The sequence below is a fragment of the Cyrtonyx montezumae genome, unplaced genomic scaffold, assembly GCF_038088225.1.
Source record: "Cyrtonyx montezumae isolate F1298 unplaced genomic scaffold, pur_monq_1.0 scaffold_3, whole genome shotgun sequence".
Taxonomy (NCBI): domain Eukaryota; kingdom Metazoa; phylum Chordata; class Aves; order Galliformes; family Odontophoridae; genus Cyrtonyx; species Cyrtonyx montezumae.
In genome coordinates, this window is record NW_027072034.1 from 54295329 (window position 1) to 54306143 (window position 10815).

A 10815-nucleotide genomic window follows, 5' to 3' on the forward strand; every position below is an offset into this window, starting at 1 on the left:
AATTCAGGAAGGGTGAAGAGTGGAAGGAACATAAAATATGAGAATTTATTTTACATTTTAAAGCAAACTTAATTTTAAAAACAGTCAAAATTCAGCATTTCTTAACTTATGTGTCATCTGTAGTATAATGCTGCATACAGTAGCCCCTTTTTTAAAGAATTAGAAGTTGGGTACGAAAAACAAAAGTTACAAATACTGAACAAACTCTGTGGCATATTCTAATGTTGCCATGAGATTTTCCTAGCACCTGTGGTAGTCAAATTATAAACAGCTTTTCAAGCCCAGGAAGCTTTGTGTATGCATATAATCACAGAAGAAACTAAATTTACACCTTCTTCCTATTAGGCATATGAAGTAACAAAAATTATTTCTCAACCTACTTAATATCTTCATATTAAGTATGACTATATTACTATGCCTGCCCTTCCTCCAACAAACTGGTACTGCTGAAAGCTAGAAAAAAAACTGGGTAAGAAAGCAGAGAACATTTTAAAACATAAACAACTGTTCATTTTTCATAGAGTCCACCTGGCCACGTCACAGACTGCAGCACTGGAAGGCATCGTGGAATTTCAAGCTCTTACCTGGGGAGGTTAAATTAAACAGGTGGTACACTTTTGGCGTCTGTGATTAATAAAAAGACTTGAGCCCTCCACAGGCTAATTCCAAACCTGCTAACTTCTGTCCTGTGTTGATTGCCCTTTGTAGGAATACACTGATGAGACAAAGAGAGTAGCCAGCTAACTCATTTCACCAGCCAAGTTTGGACTGTCAGTAGCAGGTCCACATTTCAGCACACTGGTGAAAAGCAGGTGAACAATACTAGGGACTTCAGAGACAGCCTTCTACCTAACTCATTTATTTCATAAACTCGGTTCCAAAGCCTGCAAAAAGGTATGCCTCCAAGAAACCAATGCACACTTTCATATCAAAAGAAGGGCACAGACAGAGCATGCACAGGCCTGGCTAAGGCCAACGTTTAGGCACATTATGCCAATCCACATTTCAGCACACTGGTGAAAAGCAGGTGAACAATACTAGGGACTTCAGAGACAGCGTGTATCTATTCAGGCTTTACATTTCCTTGCAGTAGCTCTGGTCTGCCAAGGAGACCAACAGACAATTATACTGAAATTATCTGCATGACTTTTTCTTTACAACAAAAATAATGATTAGCCATTCATCTCAGTATTTAAATATCCTAATAATTTTGTCACGCAACATTTCTGCAATTTGCTGAATAATTTCTTTTTCTGGATCATTTTCCTTCTCCGATTATGGAGTTATTGCTTTAGAAATAAACCATCACCAAGTAGCACTTATTGCAGATTTCTAAAAGGAAAGTAATGACAGCATGCTACAAAACACATATCATCCTAGATAACAGTTATTTGATAACTCTCCAGCTTTAATGGTGTCATTATACTCCTGCAAATATATCTATACATAAAATTTAAATTCCAGTATGTATAACAGACACTACATCCCCACATGTGAACAAAGTCAACAGGACTTTGAGCAAGCGAACAAGACTAGATAAGGGAATTATAACCCTACAGAACTGCACTGTGGTTAGTGGTCATGCAGATTTTTTCCTGGTTTGAGGCCTCCCTTACATTCCTTCTATCTATCTATTTCCTTGTTTGATCATTTAAGAGACAAAGAAAATGGCAAAGTATATTCATTCTGAATACATTGCCAGTCAACTACTTGTTGACGCTATTTTAAATAGATATATATTAACTACCCCCTTACTTTTATTATGCCCTATAGGAGAGGTATCCCAATACAGCAATATTAATGTATGTTGATGTATAACATATGTTTACCTTAATTATACTGCTATTATGGAAAAAGAGATGTTGCCACCTGTAGGGTGAACACCCTTGAAAGAATAGTACACAAAAGAATGAAGGTGGACGGTATACTTCTATTTGGCTTATCCAGATGGTATAAAGACAACCAGTAAATAAGGAAAGGCTCACCTGAAACACCAACAGGAGATCCTTCCCTAAATGGGGTCTGGGAGAGGTGGAGCCAGATTGCACCCCTTCCGGTCACACAGTGCATTGCCTTCACCTGTGCTCCTGCGGCTGACTCAGTGCTCACCTCAGCTGATCCAGCAGTGCTTCAGGCCCTGATTCAACAGTTCCCATACACCACCCTTTTTGTTTACCCAGGAATATTTTTCCATGCAAAAACTAATCTTCTTAAGTATTTGACTGGCTGAATCTCACCTCTGTCATGTTGTATCTATCATAAAAATCACGCAGATGCCAATTTCTACACACCTGTTTGTCAAATGCTAACCAAGCAGGAGCACCACATCCCACATCTGCAGGAAAAACGCTGAATTTAGGTTTCAGCTTCTGTCTTGTTAATGGTTCACCTCCTATTCCAGGTTTATCTTCCGCAAGCAGCATAGCAACATTATTGCAGAAACCCCAGTGCTGTGATTTGTGGAAATTTTCTCTCCCTGGCTGTCAAAGGTTTGAAAGAAAAGAGAGAAAATGATATTTTAGTGTATGGTTTTAAATTCGTTAGAGTTATCTAGCTAGGCAAGGGGGATAAATTGTATAGAAGTTTTTCTATAAGTACTTTGAATATTGTCTGAAAACCTGTAACAACTTGAGTGCTACATGTAAAGTGACATTATTTCAGTAGTCAGTTTTCTGTCTTATGGATCAAAATGGAAAGTCATTCTGGTAACATACCCAGGATGAGAAATAGAATGATACCAGCTGTTGTCCCCCTTTTCTTCCCTGCAGTAAGGACTATAGAAGGAAGCAAGTCACCCATGAGAACACTGTAAAAGGTGGAGGGGAAAAGCTTCTTCTATAGATCTCCAGAGGTCAAATGGAAACAGTTCAGGCTGTTTTCTGGTTAATCCTGCTGTCACAACCTATGACCTTATTTACATTTGCATAGCAGAGTGCAAAATAAATACTCCAGAATACACTTCAATTTTGGGAATCTAGAGCTGAATCAAAAGATAGAAAATTAATTTCATATGGGCTTATTTCAAAAGACAACCTTTGTGGCAAGTTTTGTTTGTTTGTTTGTTTGTTTGTTTTACAATATTGCTGTTTTTCAGGCAGATTACAGACAGTGCTTAAAAACAACCAACTGCAAAGAAAGCCATCCTGCCTGCTCGCATTTATTGACTAGTGCTGGAGCCAGACTTGAAGTGATGCAGGAAAGGCTCCACTGAGCATCAGTTCTGCCTGTGGAAATGCCCCTTCCAGTGGGCAGCCTGCTCTACTGGCCTGCTCCATCACATAGAGGCAGCTACCCTACACAAATCAGACAAACAGGAAGAGCCAAACAGGAAAAGCCACAGCACCACAAACCCTTCCTCCAATGAGCAGCGATACTGACCCATTAGCTGCTCTTGGTCTGTTCCCTTCCACGCTCCCTCAAATCCTTGAAATGTTTTGGAATGGCTGAGAAATTGTGCCCCCAACCCTCAGCCTGGGGCTATGGGATCATGAGGAAAGCTGAGGCTGAAAGGGGAAGAACTGATGCTAGGGGAGAGCACAAGAGGAATCTGGGTAAAAGGAAAGGCTGGATAGCAAAATTCACTGAGCAGCATTGGAGCAGATAAGTCAGTAATCACAGAATCACAGTCATACAATGACCTGGGTTGAAAAGGAGTTCAAAAATCATCTAATTTCAACTCTCCTGCCATGGGCTGGGTCGTCATCTACTAGAGCAGGCTGTCCAGAGCCACATCCAGCTGTGCCTTGAATGCCTCCAGGGATAGGGCATCCACAACCTCTCTGATCAACCTGTTCCAATGCATCACCGCCCTCTGAGTGAAAAACTTCCTCCTAACATCTAACCTAAATCTCCTGTCTTAGTTTAAAACCATTCCCCCTTGTCCTATCACTATCAACTCATGTAAACAGTCATTCTCCCTCATCTCCCACTGCATTTGGAGCATTTGGGTTGGATATTAGCAACAATTTCTTCTCCAGAAGAGCAGTGAGGCAGTGGCACAGGCTGCCCAGGGAGGTGGTGCAGACACTGTTCCTGGAGGCGTTCAAGAATCACGTGGGTGTGGCACTGAGGGATGTGGTCAGTGGGCATGGAGTGATGGGCTGATGGTTGGACTTGGTGATCTTAGCGTTCTTTTGAAACCTTAATGATTCCTTGAAGACTGAGCAACATTAATTAGAGCACATACATGTAAACCAATACTACCCAAAAAAGGTGTCGACAACACTGCATTACTGCATGAATAAAAATTGGCCAAGAGTTGTTCGTCATGGCAACGTTTGAGTGCTCCAGAATAATATAATACACATGCAATATTCTGGGAAGAGTGAAAGCAGCGGAGCAGCAAAATCTGAAAGGGGCTGACTCGTTATTTTATTCTGCCAATATGAAATTGAGTGAGGAATCTGAAAGGCAGCTAACCTTTGGCTCATAGCATTCACTGCTCACATATATATAAAATACTGCACACAGAAGGTGAAAATCTCAGCGGTGCTCTAAGCCCAATGACACAAGAAGGAGAGCTGTCCCTGAACAAATGGCTCAATCCCTACCTTAGTTTAGATTTTGCTTATAATGCAAGGGCAGTGGTATGCAAAAGAACACCACTTATTATTTTTACAATGGATTATTTTTAATGCCATAAAAATCAACAGCCGTACCCTGCTTAGGTTAACAAAGGCTGGGCCAAGAAGCACCCTTCAAAACACAAGGTGATCACCTTGCAGTGTCTGTTTTGAAGGGTTCCCATACTTTCAGCAGGAATGAATGAGAGTATGTGTACGTTTCCTCAAAGGAAGCATCTAAAAGGCAAGAAATATTTTGAATAAAGGTGAGTGGAAAGGGCACATGTCACATAGTGTAGGATAAAGAACATACAGAGAGGACAGAAAGTTCTCATGAACCATGTGATTGATATAATTCAAGAATAAGGGCTAAGGGATAAAAGAGAAAATCGATACAAGGAAATATTTGTTGTGTAACAAAGTTAGCTCATGGGCCTCCTCAGCACGCAGCATTGCTCAAGCCAAGAATTTAACAAGATTAAAAGAAGAGCTGAATATTTGCAGGAAAGATGCCCCCCAAATATTTAATATCAGCACTTTTTTTTTTTTTTTTTGAGCTGTGATATTAAATTTCATGCTTCTGTGCACAGTGCAAGCACAGACATACAGGCATTAAGAGAAGATCTTTCTGTGATCATCCCACCCTTCCCTGAAGCCCCCAGTACAGCCTCTGCAGTTGAGGACAATGGCCAGGAAGCACCGGCTAGGTCTGGCACTTGCTCCCCAACAGATTTCCAATTGGGATGGTTTTCTCCCTCTTTTTCTGACACTAGCAAGCTGCCCTTTCTTCTTGCGATCCCTTTTTTAATTTTACTTTTGTTCTCTGGTAAGCTAATAAGGAGCTGAGAAGAAGACAGAATGGGAGGGAGCTTTCTGCATTCATTAGGTCTAATGTGGAATAGCTAGAGTCAAACTGAGTTTTAAAAAGGAAATTTGTGGGCAAAAACATCTGATTTACTCTGAAGGCTCTGTACACCAGCAGATCCATTTTGACACAGCAAGTACTTATTCTCTGCCTATTACCAAAGCATGAGTTAGGGAGAAAAGCACAGTTATTAAAGAACAGTAAGGGGTGGCAGCTATCCTGAGCAAAAGAAGTCCCTTATGTCCCCAAAGCTTCTTCAAGAAGCATTTTCTGTCCCTCCATTACTGGGACATTACTGGGCTTCGGTGAGTTACAGCATGGCAAATTGTTTGTCAAAGAAACCCACGTTTGCTCCTGCTGGAAATTTTCTTAAGGCTGAAAGATCAATTTAGATCAATAATCATAGAACTACTTAACAGCTCCTTCTCTGTGAAGATCGCTGAAGCCTCCTCTTAAAATCTGAACAGGTTATTTCTTTTTAAGCAAAAGAGTAATTATAATGGAAGATCACAAAACAGAAAAATGACATTTGAGAAACTTCAGCTAAAGAACCCAGGCAGCATCCAGCCAAAAATAGTGACAGAACATCACATTACATCCACAGCAGTATTAAGCGACTTCTAAAAGAAATCTGTGACAGAGCAGGGAAAGAGCTTTACTGTGTCAGCTGTGCTACTGCTGGCCACAGATCTGCTGAACAAAGCTGGCCATTTTCTGTGTGGTGAGCCTGAAATAAACATTGGGGTACATTCAATAACAATGACTGCGAAGGTCAGGATTCTCTGCAGCTTTGTGAACTCACCCACTGCAGTGCTTGGGGAGCACTGCCTTGTGAACATCTCGCTCTTTAATACTCTGGTACAGAGTCACATTAGAAAGCTGCACGTTTTGGCTGAACCAAACACAAGTGGACATTTCTCACCACGCCCACTGTCCCAGGGGCCATGCCTTGTTAACCAAGTGCCACAGGGAGTCAGGGCAAAAGCCATCGACACCACTGCCAGCCACATTTCAGCAACATGTATTAACCCCATCCAGCTACAAAAGTTTTGGTATGTTTATGGATGAGTGGCATTATAAAACGAAGGCTGCCCTAAGACACTGTTTCCAGCAGCAGTGATGCTCCTCTAACATATCCCAGAAGGAGATGCACCATCAGCAGCCTGGAGCAGAACAAAAAGCTTGCTCTTACTCTCAGAGCTGGGGCAGCCTGAGTGGAGACAACAGACTGATATAAAGAAAGGAATAAAAAATGCAGCCCTGATGGGAAGCTACAGGTTTTGGGCTGGGGGCTGTGAGCAGACAGATCTGGGGAGTGAGGCTGAGGGGCAATAAACAGTGGAAGGAGCTCAGGAAGGAAGGCCACAGCCTGGAGCAGGGGAAGGCACAACAGGCAGGATTATTTTATAAAGAGGTTGGAAAGCACTCTGACAAGGAAAACAAATGTCCCATTTTGGCATCAATGATTACAGAGCAGCAGAAAATAGTTAAACCAGGAAAAACACGCAGACAGTTATGGTAGCACAGCTGAGGGCAATTCCAAGCTACTGCAATAAACAAGAGGGGGAATTTGCTCTATGCCAATAGACTCTGCAGCAGAAATGGATGCTCTCAAGTATGTACTTTTATCCCTCAAGATCCATAAGGTCATTGTCTGAGTCTCTGAGAAACTGGAATTGGAAGGAATCCTCTCTCTGAGGAGGTTTCCAAACCTCAGGCACAAAAACACACTGGTCAGAGAGAATGTACTTAATCCAGCCCATAAGAATAGTCCTCTCCATCAGCTGCTGATACAAGGCAAGAACAGCAGCCTGCTATTGGAAGGTGCCTTTCACAGCAGGAGGTGGGTCAGTAACTCTAGCAGAGGAAGTCACAGCACTGTTGCACTGTCACCAGTGCCATTCTTGCCACAACCCAGACTCCAAGCACACTCACACTCTTGCAGTAACAGAGCAAACCTATTACACACAATGTTTCTACCACGTGCAGCATGAAACACGGTTATCGAGGCACGTGATTTGTTTTTGTCTTGGCACACATATAACTTGTATTGGCAAAGCTGAAGACCTCTCTATTGCACAATTTTCATATCAGTCAGGCTTTGCAGGTAGAAGATACCGTACTGGTCTTCGTTTGGCTCCTATATGTCAGCTGTGGTGACAGGAAAAAAGCTACTATGTATTTACAAAAATAAATGACCACCTCCCTTAATTCAACAGGGTGGTATACCACAGGTGATCCCACACCCTGACAGGGAGGGTAGGGCCTTTCCCCAGTGCTGTCATGGCAGGGGAAACCAGTCCTGATATGTGTGGCACCTTCAGCCCTGCTCTTCATTTAGAGCTGAGGAAATGCTGTGTTATGTTACCATAGGAACCACTCCAGCTATTTTGAAACTGTCTATCACCTCGGTGTATTACCCTCGACTCTAATTAGCTGCAATGCCGGAGCAGTTAGGTTTTGTCTCAGCTAAACAGAACCACAGCGGCAGCATTGCTCTGGGGCATGAATTGGAAAGAGGCACCAGTCAGTTACAGTTAAGGGGAAAAACAAAAAATAGACATCACACAGGGGCTGACTTTTTGCAGCACCAGGCCTCCGCAGTTTGTGGTCTTCAGCAGCGAATGGAAGATGCACACAGCTTGAGATAAAGTTTTTCTGCTCTCAGTCTGGAGAGGAAGCAAACATTCTTGGTAGAGCTGTCACAGAGTGATAATAATCACAATGGAGCTGTACTGCAAGAGCCCGTGACCCTGAGACACAAAGATGCAAGCACTGTGAAAGGATCTCTTAATTCCTGTTTGCCAGCGGCAATCCCTGCTGCCCTGCAGTTATCAGTGCTCCTAACCACCTTAAAGCCCTGATTTTCTGTGGGAGCTCAGCCTCCTCATTAAATACATCCAAATGGATGTGTATACCTTTTCCATCTTTTGTGGACCTCTATATGCAGCAGGTAGCATTAAGGGTGGAGAACAGAGGATTGCAGCAGTAGCTTGAACAGTGATGAGAACAAGAGTGGAATTAATACCCATAATTACAAACAGAGGACTGTCAGGATCAGCAGTTCCCTATTCCCTGCTCATCCCTCTTCGAGAAATGCTTTGCTGCTACTGTTTCTGTGTGATAAGAAACACTGATGGCAGTGGTCACAGTATTGGCATGAAAACATTTGTTTCCTTATCAATGTATCTCACAACAGTGTAACTGTGGCACCACAACATTGCCTTGTGTTGATTTTAACTTGGTTTTCTCATCTTTAGTTCTCATTACACATACACGCACTCTATCTGCTCAGCATGAAGTGTTCAATATTTTCTCTACGCTAATTCAACCATGTGCAGCCAAACACTGGGCCTTATCTCCATTACAAAGCTTCTCCAGAGACAGCTGCTGTAGGGCTCTGGAGACAGCTCCATCACACCCCAAAAACAATAATCTCTATCAACTGAGTGAAAATGAAAACTACACCACAGTAAGTTCCTGCATAACACTGAGCCATTCTATCTCCACCTAGCAGACAGGAATGGTACACACCTGTTTCACTGTTTCTGATGTGCCCATTTAGCAGCTGTCTGAAGCGGTACATACACAACCAACTCTTTACAAATCAAGTTTGAATTCAGCAAGACAGATTTTCACTAGCACTGCTTTTCTCTTTTCCCTTTTGAAACAGTGGTACCAGCCTGCTGATCATGGGGAAGAAGTGACATAAAATATCCTCACTGCTTTTAAGAGGTCCTTCCAGAGGTGATGTGTTGGCAGGCACCCATGCAATGCTCATGCACCAATGAGTCTCAGGAGACCACATATTTCTATACAATTTTATGTTCCTTATGTGACTACCTAGGTATCTACGCTTGCTTCTACCTGTCCTTGCTCTTTTAAGAGGGGCTGAATTTCATGCAGGCTGATTTATTGTTCAAGCCTTGCCTTGAAAATCTCAAGTTAGGAAACACTACTACTCTGAAAGAGTGTTCAGGCATTGGAATGGACTGCCCAGTGAGTTGGTGGAGTCACCAACCCTGGAGCTGTTCAAGGTACTTTTGGACATTGTGTTGAGGGACATGGTTTAGTGAGAGATATTGGTGATGGGTGAAGGGTTGGACTGGATGATTTTACAGGTCTTTTCCAACCTCGGTGATTCTGTGATTCTGTGATCTCTGGGCAGCCTGTGCCTCACCACCCTCACTGCAAAAGACTTTTTCCTCATATTTAGCCCAAACCTACTGCCTTTAAGTTCGAAGCCACTTCCCCTTGTTCCCTCACCACAGACCCTGCTAAAGAGCCTGTCCCCTTCCTTTAGATTTGTTCACACTGTGAACACCAGATTCCCCTCCAGATATTTTACGCTCGTTAAGAAGGCCCACACTGCTGCATCTGCCTCTTCAAGGCGACATCTCCTAGTGCCATTCCCAAATCCTTCCTTCCCACACCGCACCACGATACCGAAACTCAGCAAACCAGCCCTGGAAGCAGGGATGCGCTCAACTCCTCTCCTCACCCCCTGCTGCCGGCCCTGCCCACAGCAGACAGAGGGAAAAGAAGGGGGATGTCAGTCTGTGCCACTCACGTTCCGGCCGAGGGAGAAGCCGGGCAGCAGCGGCACGGCCATGACAAGGCCGCCGACCCCAGCCCCAGCGGGCCGCTGCACTGCGGGATCGTTGCCTGGAGGCCGGCGGGTGACGTCGTAGGGGGCGGGGTGAAGAACGGCGAGGCCGAGAGGAGCCGAGTGGGACCGAGAGGAGCCGAGTGGGACCGAACGCAGCCGAGTGGGACCGAGAGGAGCCGAGTGGGACCGAGCGCAGCCGAGTGGGACCGAGAGGAGCCGAGTGGGACCGAGCGCAGCCGAGCGCGGCGCCCCCTAGCGGCGCTATAGAGCGCGGGGTAGTCAGCTTCTAGCGTCTTTCATTTTGCCGCGTTTTTATACAGCGCGTTTTACTTTCGGGCCCTGGATGGCACGAGATGGGGGGCGAGGGGATAAGATTTTACATCTTTTTTGGTTTTTTCTTCTTCTTTTTTTTTTTTGTTTTGCATTTCAGTCCGCCGTGAGGGTGGAACTGGGTCAGCGTGGGGTTTGCACGCTGTGGTTTCCCAGCGCCGCATTATGATGCGTCTGCGTTTGCATGTGGTGCGGAATGGTAACCCTTAACATGGATTTTAATCGAAAATAAAAGGAGCCGCCGTTTTAATCACATTCGTTTCATATGGTGGGCGGTGTTGCGCTTGGATTTAAATTTCAAACAGAAGATAGAGCGAGTTTCTCACGGATGGATCTGGGAGGATGGGATGTGCCTTCCCGTGATGGAGCTCACATTTTCCTTGTTAATAAGGGAAGATGTGCTCCAGACCACTTCCATGGCCCATTCCAGGGAACAGCAGCCACGCTAT

The 10815-nt window shown here is 44.0% G+C and overlaps 1 protein-coding gene across 1 annotated transcript in view; it reads right to left on the reverse strand.

Annotated features, from left to right (window-relative positions):
• Positions 1–10039, reverse strand: part of EFHC2 (EF-hand domain containing 2) — a 64037-nt gene extending 53998 nt beyond the window's left edge. The window contains exons 1-2 of the mRNA XM_065744016.1: positions 9998–10039; positions 2292–2480 (exon numbers count right to left, since the gene is read on the reverse strand). Coding sequence (XP_065600088.1) covers positions 2292–2480; positions 9998–10039 — 231 coding nt within the window. The remainder of the gene's footprint in view (positions 1–2291; positions 2481–9997) is intronic.
• Between the last annotated feature and the right edge of the window lie 776 nt (positions 10040–10815).